Genomic DNA, 20390 nt, shown 5'->3' on the forward strand with positions numbered 1-20390 from the left:
GCAAACCATAAGCAGCTGCTGGCTGGATTAATATCTAAAAATCAAACTATTATCTACACTATCCAAGCCTCTCAGTTGAGAAAAATGAAAGTAGGAAGACTTATAATCTCATTTTTTTCCTTTTTCATGCCAGAAACACTCAATAAAAATGTCTTGCATTATACCAATATATTCAGTCACTACAATAAGCCTGCAGGAAAGACAAAAAAACAAGAAAACTATCAATTTTTCTCTAGATCAAACAAAAAGAAAAAAACCTGATCAGCTCAGAGTCACTGTGAGGTTGGGGTGAAGAAGGAATATCAAGTAGACTAAATCTAAATCAGTGTATCTTCCTTAGTAACAAAGGATAAAACTCAAAAATACATCAAGAATGTTGAAATTCTCAGCAGAGTTCAGCCCAGAAAAACAGTCTCTGTCCAAAGTCCCACAAGCATTGTTATCTACAAAACCAATCCGTTATAATTTTCTGTGTTTATTTAAATCATGGAAGCGCACATCGATTTGAAATAAATCACTTCTCACTCAAAACTAAATCTTGTCCTGAGCTGTCTGTCACCGAAATGAGAGGTGACTTGGTAACTGTCCTAAAATTGTAACACCCATTTAAAAATAGTATCATCATTAAATTGTCATCAGAGTTAATTCACATTAAGTAGTATTTAATTGTGCTCCTGTAAGGCCAGATTCAACACTTTCATTTTTTGTTATTACTTTAATGGTACAGGATCAGGGTCTTGTAACTACTCTGCATAGCAGCGTAGCAAGGAAAATAATTATAGTAATAAACGACATGATAAATAGCAGCACTAAGTTACTGGAACAACTAAACAAAAGGATACACTTGCATTTAAAACTTTGTACTGACACGACACAGGAATGACACCGCTGAATAGACACCGTTGTTCTCCGGCTGTTCCAGTATCTAATAAGATTATTTAATGTGGCTGTTTGGAGTGAATGCACAGATACAGCCATTACACTTACTGCACAGAGGACAGCGAAATTCATTAAAACCCCGACCCAACAGGACATCCTTCCTGACGCTGTGCAGAGCCGGAGGCAGTCCCGCGGCTCTTCCTCCACCTCGGCGGGCAGCCGGGAAGGGGTTTGCTGCTGCCAGCTCCCTGCCAGCTCTTGTGTGACCTCCTGCTAGCTCGCCCCCCGCCCAGCCCCAAAGTATTTCTACCCTCGGTACCAACTTTTGCCATCCTGTAAAACGCCTTTTTTTTTTTAAAAAAAAAAACTTCCTTCCTGCTCTCTTGAAGGGGTTGCGGCCACTGGACTGATGTGGCTGGCGCCAAGCACAAAATCCTCCCCAATTCGATTTTGTTTTTTCCCCTGGCTTTAGGAACAGGACCCTTGCTGGTGGTTTTCAGCGTCTAAAATAATATGAGGGATGGCAACAGGCAAGATAGTAAAATATACAATTTATAATGTGTATAATAGACTAAGTATTAGCACTGATTCAATGAGCACTAGGAGAAGAAATTGCAAATGACAAAGGCATTTACAGTTAACCGTCTAAGAGAATGCAGGGAAGTAAATCATTACATGAAAAAGGAGCTCCTTTTCTCAACCTACCCTATTAAAAACCCCACTAAAGAGCCAAGGCATTTATTGATTGCTTTCTACTTTCCCAGCGCAAAAACTAAGTACTCCTCTATTTACTTTGATTTAAAAATGCATTATTGTCTACTTTCTAATAAACCAGACAGTGGAACAAGAAATTCAAATTATTCTAAGTTTATTCTTAAAAGTCCATGGTGGGGTTTTGGGGGGGTTTTTTTTTTTTTGAAAGCCTGAAGGCCTTAATCCTTAAAAGCCTTTTTTGAAAGAAATGTTACTAGATGCTGGCCTTGCAGCTGGGCCCAGATTGAAAGTGCACTTACATTTTTATGTTTAGCGCTGAAGGACTCTGAAGTTAGCCCTCGCACTCCACATAAAAGCTTTGGAAAGGGCATTCTTTGCCACTCGTGCAATTCATTCTCTAAGAAAAGGAAATGGAAAGAAAGATTTCATGTCCAGGGCTTCAGGCCTTTGATCATTTGACGAACATTGGATCCTCAACCTGGGCCTCCAGCTTCTCAGGCCAGACAAAGAGGGCCCCGGCCGCACAGGCTGGGCCTCGGTTCCCGCCCGAACAAAACCTTTGGCGGCCGCACAGTGTGACAGCCTGGGAAAGGCCCACCTCAGCAGGGCTGAGATGCCCGCTCTGCCCTTTGATCTTTCATTTAAACCCCAGCCAAAGCACCAGGTCAGAGGATTTTGCGTCGCACACCCCCACGGGCAGAGGGGAGCAGGTCAAGAACAAAATGGGGGTGACCGATCTCCAAAAAGCCCTGTGACGCCTTTCTCTGGCCAGTTTCACATGACTTGTCTGGTATTGTGAAGCGCTAAGCCCACACTTAAAATGGAATTTGACATTACATGGTACAATGGAGTCAATAAATGGCATTCTTCAGTGCTTTTACAACAAAGTCAACCCTCCCTTAAGTGGCTGAAAGCCCCAAGCTAGAAAATACTTCTCATTTACTTCTTTATGCGAGTAAATTGCATATACTTTAAATCCAGTTTTCATTACGGCTTCTCATTGCTGATGACTGAAATGAGCCGAGCAAACACCTAACAAAAGTCTACATTAATTTTACGACATGTCATTGCTTCTATTTTTAAAGACTAAGCTGTCACGTGGCATGTAACAAGCACTGGAAATATCTCCATATTCCTTCACAGAGCGAAAACCTATTTTCCAACGAGCATGAAAAACTAATCTCATCCCACTGAAAAATTTATTTTCAGTATACTGCTAAGGAGAAGGCAAACACACAACTTCTTCTAACAGCAGCAGCAAGTTCCACACAATGCTTCCAGGCAGAAAATTCAGTCCATGTTTTATAAGACATATTAACAGAATCAGGAGAGGGAAAAAAAAATGCTAAACTTTTCTTTCTAGAGCAACAGTACACCAGTATGTCCCACAGGACCGGGATATGCAGGATGCAAGAGCAAATGACTGCAAAGCATGGAATGTATTTTTAAACTACATAAAAAAAATACATCTGTGTTAGAAGATTTTAAAAAACTGTAAAGTGATTAGAACTCAAAGGACTCTATGTTGTTTCTCTACATGAATTAATGTTTTTACAATTAATTGTTTTTCTTTAAATACATGTATGTGCATAATGCCAGATCAAGTTGGCTTAAGAAATCAGGTTAACAATTAAGATAAGCAAATGACTAGTTTTTGTTCATTTTCAACTTCACCTCTTCCTCTTAAAACGCAGTGCTATGAAACTTTGATACAAACATGGTCGAAGGCATGAGGAAGGGGTACAAGATATAATGTTGACTATTATGTCTTTTTAATATATGGTCAGGTTTACATGCTCACTGTCACCCTCCTTCCTTTTGAAGTCAGTATAAGTATTAAACATTTGGATTAGTTCTAACTTTTAAAGATTGTTTCAGGGTATCTCAAGTATTTCCCACCACAAACCATTTACAAATTAATAAAAAGTAAAGGAATGGTCCCAAACTACAGAGCATCTACAGACTTTGTTTCAAACAAAGAACAGTATATATTTATGTTGACAAATGTTTTCCCACTTCATAAAATCACATCTCACAAATAAAAAAACCAAGGAACAGAATAGTTAAAATAAATTGCTCAATATGGAAGAGACAGTGGCAGAAAAGGGAACAGAGCATTAGCCGATTTATTTTCAGTCCTCTGCCCTGTTCACTACAGTTTTTTTCCTCCTAAGAGGCAAATTTGTGCAGCACATGAGGCTCTGTCCAGTACCTGCTCTTCTTGGTGCTTTGTTGGCAATGGACAGCTACAAGAAGAGAAATAATCACTTTTCACCATTGTGGCTGGGTAGCTGACTGAGGACCTGGAAACAATCACGAAGCAGCCCAGGACCTAACTCATGCAACCACTAATTAAGGATTGTACAGATATCTTCTAAAAACTGCATTAACTACTTTATATCATAAATTTAAAAATTCAACAGGACAAAACCACCTGCTCATTCACAGAGCATTTGTGTTTGATTTTGTTGTTTGAAATTGCTATGAAAATAAAACTTAGGAACATTCAGGAAAGAGCACAATTTGCCTCTAATTTATTCTCAGATTTTCTGTGAATATTGCTCCCCGAGTTGTCATGGTAACACAAGCACATCTTTCAGTACCGAGGAAGTAACAAGCCTTTTGATTCTCACCTTTGGCCATTTTATTGAGAACCATGTCAATTAGAATGTAGGTTCCACTTCTTCCCGCACCATCGCTGCCAACAGAAAGGGAAAAAGAAAAAAAATAAAGCCTATCAATGTGCATCTAGACTCAACATGAAGGTATCTGCCCTTAACATTATACAGTTACACATGGGGGGAAAGGAGAGAACAAGGGGCTAAAGGAGGGTATTCAGAGAGGAGAGAAAACTTGTACTGAAGAAACAAAAGCTGTTGGTGGAGGATTATCTACTAGCCTGCACAGATAACAGGGCTTTGGTTTGATTTTTTAAGCCAAGTTGTATTTATGCAAGACAAGCATTTTAAACAACAGTGGAAAGTCACTAACCCTAAAACAGGATACCATTTCTGTTCAGAAAGTGTACATATAATGAGCTTATAGTCACTTGTGTATGAGGTCAAGAATCACAGAATAATTTAGAATAGAACATTATCCAGAACGGTCCCAGAACGTTGCAGATTGCACCTGAACACGGCAGTCAGAGGGAATGCATACAGAGATCTGTTTGAGAACCAAAATATTTGATTACCGAGGGACTGTGATCTTTCTTCACTATACATCACAAGTGGTTTGTTTTTTATCTTTACCCTTCCCTTTACTTCTTCCTTAGTTGCAATGATCAGAAAAAAAGTTAGCACGCAATTCCTAAGAATCACCTTTAATTTTTGTGTGTCATCAGCCCTTCCTCAGAGATGTGAGACCAAGCCTTGGGAGGGGGAAAGCTCTCTAATCTGAATGCAGCTTGTGTCCCTTTCAGAGAGCAACGTGTAATTGCCAGTGTGATGCTCTTTTAGAGCTGCTGTTAGCAAACATAATTAAGACTTTAAGTAAAAGCTTTTTCGCTTTCCCTCCCCAAAATTTTTACAAAGGTGCATGTGTGACCAATTAGACTGGTACGTAGTTTTATTAATTACGCCATTATTTTTATTGATAGCTCAATTTGTGCACAACAATTAATGAAAGGAAAAAATAATAGAACAGCATGAAGCACGTTATTACATTCTGTTTACAGGCAGGCTACGAAACAATTTTTGTTAAGTCTCTGAAGACAGTTTTTTTTTTCTTTCAGTTACTGGATTACTGCTTAGAGAAAAGGAGGTAATGGTAATAATTTTTTTTCTGTGTCTATGAAGGGAACAAAGACACAATCTTATTAGTTAAGCTGAATAATGAGAGACAAGGCAACGATCAGGCCAAATAAAACCAAAAACTTCTGAGCCGACGGTAGACATTTCTATCCGTCACAGTAAGGAAAAAGCAAGAAACTCGTAGGCTCTTCATTCTACATCAAATATTTTTTTCTTAGGCTTCCTGAAGGCAATGCAAACAAGCCTCCCCCAGAGCATTAACCTCTGCAAAGAGCCCCTCACATCCAGTGGAAGGTGACTCTGCTGAGCCATACGTGAGAAACACGTCCTCTTCCAAAGTGGAGCGAGGCATGGCAAACAACGTGCCTTTTAGCACGGCTGGTTTTCTGTCTTCCTATCCTACAAAAGTATCTCCAATAAATAAGTGCAACATTCTCCTTGTACCTCAGAACATCCAATGGCAAACCTGAACATTTACGTTATTAAAGTAAATTTTTTCCCTCAACCTGCCCAATAGCTTTCGTGTGCATCTATCAGTCTAAAGATAATCTGTCCTTAAATGATTACTCAGTGACTGGATAGGTTTCCACTCCCTGACAATGCTCTCTTCTTACTATGATTGCTAAAAGCAAGCAAAGAAGAAAAAAATTGGGAGGGAATGCAATGAAGTACTATAATTTTTAAGAAAATTTATAAAATTGAAGTGTTACTTATATTGGAAAGGGTGGTGATACATTGTTAAATCATGGCACAGCATCTGCAAAATCATAGGAAAGGACAATTTTATTATGAACACAGATCCTAAGTATTAATTAGCATCAAAACTCAGTTGAATTATATTTAATATATACCTTCAGCCTACCTCACTACCTCTTTAGTGATTCATCTAAAGCTTTAATCTGCCCATTTTGCTTATATCTATATCGAATGCTTACACATACAAATCTCTCTAAAGCTATGTTAGAAATTATACTTGCCTGCAATGAACAACTACTGGACAAGAGCGACCCCTGTAGCACTTGTTTACTTTTCTGAAATAAAAGAGACACAAAAAATTAATTAAGTGTATTACTTACTGTGTTTCTTTAGCCAACTGTCAAAAATAAGCAGCAAGAAAAAGAAAATACAGCAGTCTTTAAAGAAACAGTCAGATTGATAATTTCCTAATATAACAAGAAGTTACAGAATCAAAGAATGTTAGGGGTTGGAAGGGACCTCTAAAGAACAGTTGCTACATACATAATCTTGTTTAAAGTTTGCTTCTGCTTTGCTGCAGAAAGCCCAGAAAATATCCCATCATCGTTGTTAGTTAAGCTACACAAATGATCTCTTTTCTCAAATGTCTCATGTCTTAGCTCCAAAACTAAGATTATCTTCAGATGCTTTAATTTGAAAGCCAGCATTGAGTTCGTGAGCTTGCTCAAAGAAATATTGAGGGGCATCAAACAGGATCCAGAATTAAAAATGGCTATACCGGTATACTTTGTACAATGTGTGCTGCTTTGTAAAACCAGTTCTTCCTAGAAAGGCAAATATCAAATCTGAAAATATTCTCAAAAAATTCTAAACCATAATCTATTGTAGTAAAAATAACTCAATCCATCAGTAAGCTTTACTGCTTTGGTTCTAGTGCAGCAGTCTTATACATTTAGTACTTGTACATTACTGTGTTCCACAGGCTCCTGGTTAGATATTCTGAGTGACAAGAGAATATATGTGAAGCCAATCAATAAAAGTACAACTATAGAACAGATCTGCTGATATGTAAACTCAATGAAGGAATTGGCTAATGCTGAGGCAAACTCAGATACTCAGTCTAAGAATAGAGCCCACAAAATTGTTTTAAATCTATTTAAATTGCCTTAGAAAAAACAAAATCCCAAACCCTCTCTTTTGCTCTAGGATATATTTTGCATGTCAAGTGTGTTACAGGCCTAAAAAACCAAAATATGCACACATATGTTAACAAGGCAAGCTGAATAAAGGCTAAAATGGGAACACATTGCTTCAAGAAATTAAAACATTTCATTCAATTTGCTTGATGAGATGTTTGAGTTTACTGGAGCTAGAAGGTCTCCTATAAAACCACTTCAAAGGGCAGCTTCCAAGGGATGCCCAGACCCTCTAATAGGCCCCAGATCAGCTATATAGGATCTATAATGCTATACAGGATCTCAAGTGCTAAACCGAAGTGAGCTGCTGGAATTTGGCAACTGTGGTACAATGTTATTATGAATTTTGAAGCATAACTAACCTACTGAATCATTTAGTTCTTGGCTGTTCATCTATTCACTAACATCTGTGCTGTGAAAACATGCATATATCTTTAAACATTGCTTACAGTATAGCCTGAAGATGCCTAAACTTCTAAATGTGACAGGGAGTCAGGATACCTGAAACTCAATCCAAACAGGCTATAGAGATGTTGGTGGTGTCTCATGTTTTCACATTCTAATTCTTATTATTTAAGACGCTAACCAAACTTAATAACAATATTAAGTTCTTGCAATGATTCCCTTTAAACATTAGAATTCAGGAATTTTTCACAATTCTTACTCTTTCGCTTACTGATTTAAATCATACATGCAGAAACATTCTGTCTTTATATTCCTTGGATGTAAGCAATTAACACAGTAGAACAACATTCTATGAAATTAAGTGGTAAGTCATTGAGAAGCACGTGACTTTAGAAGTTAAATTGACCATTTATATGTCCATGAACATACACAGGCACTAGCAAGTGAAACTTCTATGACTTAAGCTGCAGCAGAGTTTTCACAAGAATAAACCATTCAGTTCTTGATGGTCATATCTGAGGCCCAACTTTTTCTACACAATATAAAGCCTGGTATCTATTTTTTGCATTGTACAGTGAATTGTATTTGAAATGCCTGCGACAGCATCTGATACAGCAGTCTGCACTCCCCTATGTGCAGCTGGTCATCCTCCCTCACCCCCCATCACGTGCATTAGTAAAGAGTTGTTTCTGCATTTAAAGTGTTAAATAAAAGCTAATGACTACAGAGGGGTATTTACCATTTCTTTTTCTGCTTGTGAGGTTCCTTTGTTCCTTGTTTGGCACCACTAATATGATATTTGCGTGTTGTGAGTAGTCATCTACCAAAGTCCTAATATAATTTCAATGACAAACTCGATCTAAACCTATCAGTACATCAGACCTCCCAGTAAATCAGACAGCCAAAAAAAAAAGGGAAAGACACCTTATGTTTGTCAGTTTTATTGAAGGCGTTTCAAACATTTTCATTATCACACATTTCAGAAAACACATTAAAACAAAGGGTTTCCATCCAGCTGGTTCATAGCTTTTTCTATATATAGTTTATGAAAATATTTAGAAGTGCAGCAACATCTCATTTCATTCCTAGTTCTGGCTAATGAGCGTGAGCTGAAAATTCATCAGTAAGCAAAGTTCTTGAGTGTTGAAGAAAATATATATTATATATATATACACATATACAAGAAGAATTAACTTAGAAAGAATGATTAGTAATACAAACCAACCCTTGGCTCATTGAGTGAAAAAGAAATCATCATGCAAACCATCAGCAAGCAAAGGTCAGAGGTCGTTAGAGGCTCAGAAAAGGGGTTTCCCACATTGTCCCTGCAGCAGAGTCACAGTTTCCAATGATCACTTTTGTGACTATGCAACTGGGCTCATATTACTAGCTGCAACATCACAAAAATGACACTGGCAACCGCTAATTAGCTGGCAAAATAAGAATTTGTCCATTTTTAAAGTGAGCAGTGTTAGTAAATGCCATTGCACACAGCGAGAAGTGATAGCATAATAGATATATATTTTAAGCAAAGCCCTCACATGTGATGCTAATTATCTTTTAGCTTAGCAGTCCCTCTTTAAAGTGTAAATGTGCTCCCTCTGGGCTCAAGAAATATTTAATTACACATATCAGTGCATGACTAACAAGCTAGTCCAGAGCAATAATGATTGGTCTATTGTTCAAAATGAAATTAGGACTCCAGAAGCATTTAAAACTGACCAGTGGTTTCTGTAGTAGCCTCACCTCTCAGGGACTGTCTTTTGTACAGATTTTCAAAATACACAGAATAATCTCTTTTTGGCAATTTATACCTACATTATGAAAGTATAATAGATTATTCTGCAAGGTTTAATGTATCTGCTAGATGCAAAATAATCTAAAACACTGTCTGATACATAGTAAGAGAAATGTACGCTTTCAGTTTTCAAAGAGACTTGCAAAATTTACTTCAATAAAAATTTCAAGGTCCATATTTCCACAGACTCTGGGCAAGGTAATTTTGGGAATCCAATTTTTCTTGGTGATGAATTATAAAAAATAGAGGGTTGGTTATGTATATGCTTAATTTCATATATGTATGTGAATATATAAATATACACACATATCCATATATATATATATACAAACACACTGAATGCACATAAAAACATAGATAAGATTAAAAGAAATGAGAGCAGCCCCTTCCTAGCACTACCTTACTACAAGTATGGTAGCGCCACCAGACATTTATTCTGAGGGCTTTATGACTCAGCTGTCATAATCCAGCAGTTTGTACTTTAAATAGGAAGCTTCGGGTGCAAAACATGTATAAATGAATTCCAAATACGTTATTTTAGCAAGAGTGCATTAGTTTCTTTGTCATTAAAAAAAAACAGCGACATCAGATGACCAAGAAAACTGAGATTCATAGACCAGCTATTGTGCATGCCAAAATTCCTTTTCAGGCGGAATTTTACTATGCATTCAGTATTATGAGTTCATTGTACAAAATCTGCACGTAGCAAATGATTACAGTACCCTACGCTGGACTGTGAATACGTATGAAATGAACACTCAGAATTCAATTAAATCTTAACAGGTTCATTCCCGTACTGGCTTTAAATACAAAGAATGGCAGCTCCACTACTTTTCTCATCTACTTATAGTTTTTCTTTTTCAAAGTATTCCACAACACTTCTTCAACATGGCTGTTTAACCCTTATACAATGTCACTCTAGGAAGTGCTTTCCTGGCAATGTGAGCTGCGACTTACTGTAGAACTAATCCTGCACTTTATGCAGGGACCTTAATTCTTACTGAAGCAAGTTCGAGTCGAGGTGTTTCGAACTTCAGACATCCCGGCTGTACAGCCTCATTTATAGTCTAGTTAGAATTGTTAGCAGATTTCCCACTAACTTAAAAAAGAGCAAAATCAGATGCCGCGTGAGCTCCGTGCTGCAGCCTCACATAGCTTAATTGAACCAGGTCAGAATTTTCACTACAGAAATTCCCTACAAACAACTTCCTCAGTACCACTATCAAAGGCAAATCAACCTGTAAAAATTACATTAAAGCTTGAACCCAGAGAAGAAAACCTTGAGAATGCAACTACAATTTCAACTCCCTCCTGTGGCCATGCTTCCTTCCTCTGGCACTGTTTTTGTGTTGCGACTCTGTCTCACATCCTTATACTTTCACCTAACCGTAGCTCCTAGTGACTCAGTACAGCTGTACTCTGCTATGTGACCTGCGCTGTATAAGATGACTGTCTGCTTTGGCACGCCTTGCAGTACATACAAGAATACTGTTGAGTAAAAAGTGGCATTTTTTAAGGGTAAAATTTCACAAACGGACAACTGTGTAACCAGCTCCCGACAGATACAAGCCAGCTTCTCCCCTCGGGTGCAGGTGCATCAGTCAGAGCTCCCAGAACTTACTGAAAGAAACAAGTTTGGACCTTTTGAGCACTAAGCCCCTTCTAATCACTTCGGGGGATTGTAGATAATGTAGCAGAGAGAGGAAAACATGCAAGCCCACAGGCCGCCTGCGGATTGAGATCCAACTCCCCAAACCTCATGGAGATTCTTTTCATTAATCATAAACGCATCGCTGTGGATTAGCTGACACATGCTAACACCTACACATGATGCAGTGGGCACGGTTTGCAATCAAATGAAGATTATTTCACTCCTGTATTTATCATGCCCGGCTTTAATTTTCAAATTAAAATTTAGATACACATAGCAAACATTAGAGATGGTGGCATGGACTTTCACAGGTTTTGCATGGACTTTCACAGGTTTTGCCTTTGTCTATTTGTATTTTAAAGCTACGCTGACTGTCTTTAAAACTCCAGAGGGCAAGCTTTGTCAACATCTTCATCTGTGTTCTCAAATTTCTACCCTCCTGCAACCAAAGAAGGTCCAAAGACTTCACTGTTTGATCCTTACAAGTAAACACTTTCATGGGAATGTCATTGTTGCCATAGGACTCCATCGTGACTTTTTTTCAAATGTGCTCACACTGCATAGTTTATTTGTGAGATTCCTGCAACAAGCACCATAGGTGAGCCAAAAAAACCCTGGAAGTTGCAGAATGGATAAATACTTGGCAAACAAAGAGATACAGAAGCACTGAAGATCTGTACAAAGGGAGGAAAAGTATTGACCTCTAAATGGGAAATGAGCGTGTCTGAAAACCAGGCAACATCTACCTGTGAGACAACACTAAACATCAGCCTACTGCAGATTTTTGTGTTAGTTTAGCTTAGCATTGTGTCATCACAGGCTGAGGAAGCCCCTTTCAAACCGTAAATATTTAAAGGACAATTAAAAGGACTAAATTTAGTTCCTCGGATCTGTATTATCTTAAGGGAACTGTCATACTTTGTGCTTTACCTGCGGAAATCCAGAAGCGATCTTGTGGAAGCAGGAACCCTCTGATCGTTCCAGCTGAGGAAGTGGAATTGTGTCACTGTGCGGGTCTCGTTCGTCTGCAGGTTCTTCAGGTAGAAACTCCTCACGAGGAAATCCTCGCACCAGATGTGCTCAGAGACAAGGTTTACCTACATCCCACAGGAAGGAACCAGCAGAGATAAGCAATTTCGGTTGCAAGCCACATCTTCAGGATTGCAGGTGTAAGATGTCTGGGATAAAGGAATCGCATGAAAGCTTTATATTTATTAGCAAATTGGCCATTGCTGGGGATTTTTTTTTAATTTATTGTAGCAATCAGTGTAGTAGTCAGAAACGGATTAGCTGCCGGTGCTATTTTATTGAAAACATAAAAATAATTCTTGACAGTTTCAATCCAAACGAAAAAAATTCACTAAATCGAAACTTTATATCGTTATGTGAATAGAAAAGACACTGCCTGAAAACATGTTAGACTGCCAGTCTCATTCTACTTGGCAATGCCCACAATGCATTGCCCAGGCTGTTCTCAACAGTCTTAAAAATCTGAGTTGGATTCACACGAGAAGTGAAAAGTCAGTTTCTTCTGCTAAGTAGAAACATAAACATAAAAAAATGCAGCTTTTTTTTTTTTTTTGCAGAGCTCATATTTTCAGAAAAAGAGTTTGTTCACATTTTAGTTTAAATAGTATTTCTGCACATTTTCCTATTCTTCGTATCTGGCATTGTGGTATTGTTTTCTTCCTTTACTCAGCTGGACAACTGGAAAAAACTGACATACATTGTCAATGGCACATTTTGACAAAACTTGTGACAGGTTATTTTGAGCTAGAAATGTAAGGAGGAAATAAAAATATATATTTCTTGTTGTAGCTGAGGCAAGGATAAAAATAGATAGTATTAATTACTAAAGCTATATAGAAGCTTTTCTACAAAGATATACATATGGTTTTTCCTAAGGCAAAATTCACTAGTTCTAAAAATACTAGTTTTCTATAAAATATAAATACACAGTTTCACATTTTAACCACTTGCAAAACCATTTGAAAAACAAAATTGTTGTCCTCCTTTCACTGCAATACTTAGCTCATTATTTACTACATTTTATTAAGCGGAAACTACCTTGCTATTAAAAGCGGCGCTTGATTTTTTCGCAAATCCAAAACTACTCGAAGGCACATGAAGAGTATTTAAGAGCCCTGAACTCAACCTCCAGGTTAGATGGCCTCAAGCACCATCCTGCCCCGTATGAAATCAAGCCGTACACTTACTGCCACATTTAAAATCAGATATTTTGTTAAGTACCTCATAGATGTGGTAGAGGTTTGACCCTTCATCTGGCCAATAGTGGTAGCACTGTTTGACTCCGTTTTCTGTGAGGGGTGTCAGCATGACAATAACGACACAGCCGTTCTCCCAGACCATCTGCAGACAAAGAAAGACACCGTGGCCACATTGTGACTGCCTAATTACTGCGTGACATGTATAATTACTGCACTCAGACACACAATCAAAATTTATTCCATTCACAGGAAATTTATTTCATTTTCATTAGACACTTTTACTCTGCAGCTGCTTTCAAATCCCTGAATAAACTGGCACCATATTTTGCAGGCGTCCATGAAATATTAAAGAATTTCCTGCAATTTCCATTCAGGTCTTCCACAAAATCTCTCCTCGTTCCCGGTACCATGTTCAGCTGCTTTTCTCTCAGACTTCTAGATCCACACAGGGAACACCAAATGATGCTTGCAGAACACACAACTATTTGGGATTTGATTTGATATTTAATACTAAAGAGCATGGACCTGCTGAAGTCACACGTAGTGAAACCTGTTTGTGTCCTCAACCCTCTTTCTTTTCACAGTCTGCCACTTAGCAAAAGCTAATGAAGTACTGCACTGCTGAAACAGTCACAAAAGTTACATCTGAACAAGGGTAATGAGGAAAAGGTAGGAAAAACCCAAACCAAATTTCTTCTTCCAGAAACACTTCAGATGCAGAAATCATCCCTCCAAAAGCACATTTATAAAAGCTTTGTTGCAAATGTGCATTACCTTCTCTTTCTTTTTCCTTCCTTCGTTTTTCTTTCTTTCATTTTTCTTCTTTATTCCTCTCCTTTTCATTTTTCCATCTCTTTTCTTTTTTTTTTCTTTCCTTAACTTTTTGGTTGTTTCTCTTTCTTCCCCTGCTCCTTTCCTCTTTTCTATCTCTCTTACCCCTTCTCCTTTTTTAGTTTTATTTTTTCTTTCTTTATTTTTTCCTTTCACTGTCGGTAGAAGAGAAGTCCAACTCCTGCTGTAGACTGTGCACTCACAGAGCACAGGTACAGGAATGGAGGAAAACAGAGTGTCTTTATTACCAGCATGATCACCTAATAATTTAGACCAGCCACAGAGTAGGACACAGGAATCCAGCGCATCGTCTCCCACAAACTGCAGAACAAGCGGAGATGCTGTGGTCTGGCACATCTCTGTTCCAAACACAGCCCACGGCTGAACAAAAAGGCTCCTATGAATTAATACCAAGCAGCATAATCACGAAAAACTGTTATTATTATGCTGTACATTGATGTTATATTTGCATACAACTTTCATTGTCTTTTTGCTAGCATATAAAATTACTGAATGAAGAGTAAACTGCTCTTTTTGTGAAGAGTTATGTTTATTTCACAGAAATATTTATAAGCAACTGTATTGACATGTAAATTTTGTAAACAAAAAAGGCCTTTGTCTAAACTGTGCAAAGATGAGATGATACATTCAATTCAAGGATTATTTTTTTAATTACATATCAAATAAAAAGGTTTCCCATTCACGGGTAATGATGTTGTCTCCTCTTTTAAGAACAGCTTCCATATAGAGAAACAAATAACATTTTTCTTCATTTTTTTCATTTTGCAACCTAATTAAAACAACTTTAAAAAGCAGCTTAGAATTATTTAGAGAAACTAATCTAGGGCTTGCACAGAAGAGGCTTTTTTATGATTTTGAACAGAAGTGGGGAAAAAAATTACAGTTGAAAGTAAGGAATAAAAATAATCTTTCTTATCTTCCTTTTTTCCCTTTAAAAATTTTCTTAAATAAAAATCCACTCATCCTCCTGTTAAATACTTATAACACTTGAAAATCAGTAAAAATACTTTAAAATTATAGACAATTTATTTTATAGACAGAAGTAGATTTATCCTTTGTATCTTTTTTGTATTGGATTTGTTTTAGGCCACAGCTGGGAATCTTCTTTGTATGTAAGGAATGACACAGTTTTCACCCATTCTAACGTACTTCCACCCTTTTCAGCCAGCCATCAGACTAAGGTAAGAATTCAAAACATGTATCTTACTTTAAAACTAGCCCCACTAAATCAGTACTTTCATCGCATAACGATTTAATGTGCCTCTAGAAGGTATAGAAGCTCATTGAAGCCATTACGAAAATGAGGAGAAACACAGCTTTTATGAGTGTAATAAAAATACAATGATCTAGACCATAAACTAATCATCTAGCACTCTGCTTGTGCCACCCAAGTGTAACATTATAAAAGCCCACTCGTTTAGAGAGGAATCCTTACAGTTTGGCAACCCTTTTCATTGGTTCAAAGATGCAGCATTTCATTAGAGAGGGGCTGTCTGCATCTCTGAAGATTTCATTAAGCATAAATCCAAATGAAAGTTAATTTAAACAAACAATTTCAAAGTTACTCTGGGGTATAATATTTCTTTTAGGTCATTGTGTAGAAACGTAGAAGTCAAATCTACTAAATCAAGAAGGCAATTCAATCTAATGCCGTCTTCCCTGATAGAAACAATTGTCACTGTGCTTACCGTTGAGATGGGATTTTCACTGAGACTCACAGCCTGTTACTGGAGGACTACAGCATTTTCTTTGTTTCCCTGATTAATTAAATATTAGACCATCAGGTCGTTATCCAAATTTCTTTCCCATGCACACAGGAGCGGGATAATTCAAAAGCAGTTCTCAGAGTTTTTGGACTGTTGCCTGTTCACTGCCCCGTCTTTAACTTGGTGATGGGTTGTTCAGAAGGTTTCCAACACCTAACACCTCGCTGTGCTCTGTGTCCAGGCACAGCCACGTGCTAGAAGTGGCCTCAAGGAGTGTGAGATCACCTAGCACAGGCAGTTTTACGTTTGTAATTTACGGTAATCCTTTCAGAAGAAGAAAAAAAAATTGAATGGAATCTTCTGAATGGAAGTGATAAAGTAGGAGTTATGTCCAGCAGCTCACTACAGCGCTCTGCAATGCATGCTTGGCTGGAAAGGGAAGACAGTGCATCGTTTTGTGTGACGCATTGATCTTCAGCCTACATGCCTAGAGAGTAACATGTTAATGATCTTTAAAAAGGTTCTGCTGTATACATAATTCCTAAAACATTTCTTGGACAAGAATAACACCATCCCGTTATATTTATTGCAAATTAAAGGCTGAATACTTGTCATGGGTTTGAGTCTGGTGGGTTTTTTTTAAAAGCAGGGATAGACTTGTGCGAAACTTCGAGAGCCTCCCCCATCCCCAGGTAGGAGCTGGACCTGTTTCTGGTCAGGGCCAGGCCAACCAGCGCCTTTGCCATCAACATATTTAAGAGGTGACCCCTTTGTTCTATCTCACTCTTTTGGTTTCCTCTCGTTTGGAGTTGCCTTGTCTTTAATATTGGGGAGTTCTTCTGCTGGAGGAGGGGAAGGTGAGAGGAGACTAAAGGAACGTCTCCCTGAGAAGAAAGAGTGGAAGAAGAGTCCCAGAGGAGAAGAAGAGGGAGGAGGCTGCCAGAGCAGGACCTTTCCCTGAAGCCCATGGTGGCTGAGATGGCAGGAAGGTGACTGTCTGCCAGCTGAGGGAATCGACAGCAGTGAGAACGTCCGGGATGCATCGGTACGTGCAGAGCCCCGTGTGAGAGGGGAGAGAGACTGAGCATCAGCTGGGGACATGCCCAAAGCGATCCGTGGCCCTGAGGGACTCACGAGGAGGAGAGACTGCGAGGAGCCCTCTTCCTCAAGAAAGAGGAGCTGCCCTGGACAATGAGCAGATGGCCAGATGGACTGCACCCTCCACCCCCTGCCCCCTTGCACTGATAGAGGGGGAGGAGGTAGCTGGGAAGGTGAGAGCAGGGGCAAAGTGTAAGATCAGGTTGTATTTATTGATGTATTCCTCTCGCTATCCTACTTCATAAATGGTGGTGGTGAATTAAATCTAAGTTTTTTCTCCCCAAGTCTCTCTGGTTCTTTATCCGTGATCTTAAGTGGAAGATTATTACCCTCCATATCCTTAATCTCAAACCTTTGAGCCTTTTTAGTTGAATTTTCCCCCTCCACATCACTGTGGAAATGGGGGTGGGGGAGGAATGAGCTAGAGACGTTGTGGTTTTTTGTCTCAGTCAGCTTGAACCACGACAATCCCGCAGCCCAGAGATGAGCAGCATGTTTGACATCCACAGGATTCCCTGTTGGTGAAATCCACCACGTGTACAGAACTCATGCTGTGCTTATCCAGCATGCCAGTCCCATACAAAGGACTTCCACATTGGGATGAATTATATTTAGTATGAATTACTTGCAAAGGAGCACAGATTTGGTTTTTAATTAAGGAGAAAAATAAAGTCAAAATTAGAGAATTAGTGTTACATCACTGTCACAAATCTGATAAAAAAGGAGTTTTTGAAAGCTTATATTTTAAAATGTCCTTGTTTACTAGCTTGTAAATAAAATGGTTAATACGAATCCCTTCATTTTTTTTCAGACACTTCATCATTCTGAAGCTTCTTTTTAAAATGAAAGATCCTCCCCAACACCCTTTTCAGTCATTTTCTTCTTTATTTTAGTGATGGGGAAATTATATGTGCTCCAACCAGACACTCTTCTTTTGACGGGGACTGGTGGAAAAGTTTGTAAAATGTGATAATCTAAAAGTAAAAAATAGACAGGACAATCAGTTATATCCAGCCTGTTCACTAAAATTAACAGGCTAAACAGACCAGCTGCTTTCTGGGAAAATTCTCCAGCAAACTAAAGAATTCACCTTTCTAGTCTTTTAGGCTTCCCAAATAGTTAGCAATGTGACTATTTGGAAAAGCAGACAAACAAACAAATTCCAGATAATTCCTAAGGATAATGAAAACTCAACATGAATAAACACAACTCCTAAAACAAAAGCAAAGCAAGGTACTAACCCTTGCTGGATGAGACAATATTAATCCCATTATACACCTTGACAGTAATTAACTCAACCGTGACTTCTTTCAAGTCCTCCATTGGAAACAGGAAACACTGTATTGAAAGGAGACAGTCAGAAAATGGTATTTTCCGGAATATTTTAAAACCAAACCCCAACGTGAGTTAAACAAATCAGGGGGGATCTTTTAACTAAAAAAAAAATATTGGGGGAGAACTTAGATTTCTGTTTTCAACTAAACTTCACAATGTATACCATTCAAAAAGCAACCTTTTTGTGCAACATATTGTAATTGAAAATGATATAATTTCGCTATGAAATGGATCAAATCTGGCAAAGTCCATATTGCCATTTGCAAAGTCATAGCAGTGCCAGACAGTTAAGTAGATTTGTAGGTTGAAAAAATTACAAACAACAATCTGTATTTAACTAAAAAAAAATTTGACTCTTGCAGTTGAAATGACAGCTTCAGAGAGGACCATATAAAGACATGGTCGTTAGACTGGCTACACGTGTTATGTCCCTGCTGTTGCAGCAACACTTGCTTGGAAATCAATAGGAAAGGCAAACTCTAGATGACTTTATGTGTTGCAATAACTTCTCCTTTCTCAGAGAGACATAATCTGCTCTTATTCTTCTCGGTAGACTCTTAATTCAAGCCTTATTAAATATTTTAAATATGAGCACTTTTTAGCATTGCAGTGCTGACAAAACCACATTAAGGAGGGAAAATCTGCCCAAATCACCAGTGATTAGCTTTTCACTCTAGTACTGAAAAGGTGGAACCTAAACAATAAAGGGACAGAAATTTTAAAAGGACCACTTCTAAGCACCTTCTCCAACTAGAACCATAATTAGAAGTGAGTATGGTAAATGCACACTCCTTTACTGAACGCCTATGGAATTCCTAATGCTATATTTATTTCACATGACTTGACAAGTTACTAGAGCTCTAGAGGCTGCTGTTCTGTGCCTATCTCTCTCTTGCTCTTTTTCTTTTATTAAATTAAAATATGCATATTTTACACATTGAATTGCTTTTTGTTGCTTTTCATCTGCGCTTCTTTCTGAAGGTGAGAACTGATTAGACATGCAGGAAGTCCCATTCCAGGCAAGGAAAATAAAACTTGGGAATCAAGGCTGCTTGAAAGCACTACGTTTTGCACAGAACGAAATACAGAAAAATAATTTAGTCTGTAAATTAATTTCAGCACTCACAAAACATGCTGAACTGGGAGCACAGAAACCAGCAATCAGAGCAGGAGAGGGTTTGGTACAGTTGTTCTTACTCAGCCCATAGGCTTGGAACACCAATCTTGCAGGGAGGCTCATTCAGCTACAGGGACATGGTCTTCTGCCCATTGGGATTTTCCCTTGGAAATCACTGATGACTAATGTTTTTTACATAGGAAACAACCAACTGACAGTATTTCCTATTTCTTTTGTTGAATTCAAAAACTGGAAGAGAAAAGCAAGTGCTGCCAAATAGACGTGTTGGTTCTTAACATGCTGGTGTGATCTGGGAGGAAAACAATAGTAGGTTTTTGAACTGAGTCTGCTAATACACTCCTGAATATGCATAGAGAAACAATCTTCTAAAAATAGTTTTAGATTCAGAAATGCAAGATTGAGGGCAATGAAAAGCAAACAGCATCTGAACTCCCAGGCTCAGATTAGGGCCCTGTTTTTTACTCAGGACTCTTTCTGCACTTCCTGTTCAATAGTCTTGCAATGAAATAATAGAAAATAATCAAAGGAGCAGAGATGAGATCTTCCTGCTCCCCATAATCACAACAGCACAAACCTCTACACCAGTGCACTCTCTTTTTGCTCACTGGTAGATGATGCCCAGCTTTAACAAGAAGAGTGAAGAGCATTCCTGATTTCAAGAGTATTTCCTGTATTGGCAAATAGTGGATGAAAGATGGTGATGATGGCAATGAAAAGCATGGGTTTCATTCAGAACACATCTTTCCCACTTCCTGGAGGAGTATCTTAACCACAAAGGGTCAGCACCTGAAGTCTGCCTTTCCCTGTCCTATGTCCAACTCAGTGCCGTTCGTGAGTGGTATTTGCTCTGTCATCCCTGACAGACTGGAGCCTTTCACCCAGGCATCTGGGGAACTCTCTAGCCTGAGCTAAAGATCTATTCAGGCAAAAGTCAAAGAATTT

The 20390-nt window shown here is 38.4% G+C and overlaps 1 protein-coding gene across 1 annotated transcript in view; it reads right to left on the minus strand.

The window, feature by feature from the left end:
• LOC104277962 (receptor-type tyrosine-protein phosphatase N2-like) overlaps positions 1 to 20390 on the minus strand; it is a gene marked incomplete at its 5' end in the record, with an annotated part of 82443 nt that overhangs the window by 17501 nt on the left and 44552 nt on the right. The window contains 4 exons of the mRNA XM_009874784.1: positions 4227 to 4291; positions 6323 to 6376; positions 12022 to 12188; positions 13342 to 13461. Of these exons, the coding sequence (XP_009873086.1) occupies positions 4227 to 4291; positions 6323 to 6376; positions 12022 to 12188; positions 13342 to 13461 (406 nt within the window). The remainder of the gene's footprint in view (positions 1 to 4226; positions 4292 to 6322; positions 6377 to 12021; positions 12189 to 13341; positions 13462 to 20390) is intronic.

This window comes from Apaloderma vittatum, unplaced genomic scaffold (genome assembly GCF_000703405.1).
Source record: "Apaloderma vittatum isolate BGI_N311 unplaced genomic scaffold, ASM70340v1 scaffold14098, whole genome shotgun sequence".
NCBI lineage: Eukaryota > Metazoa > Chordata > Aves > Trogoniformes > Trogonidae > Apaloderma > Apaloderma vittatum.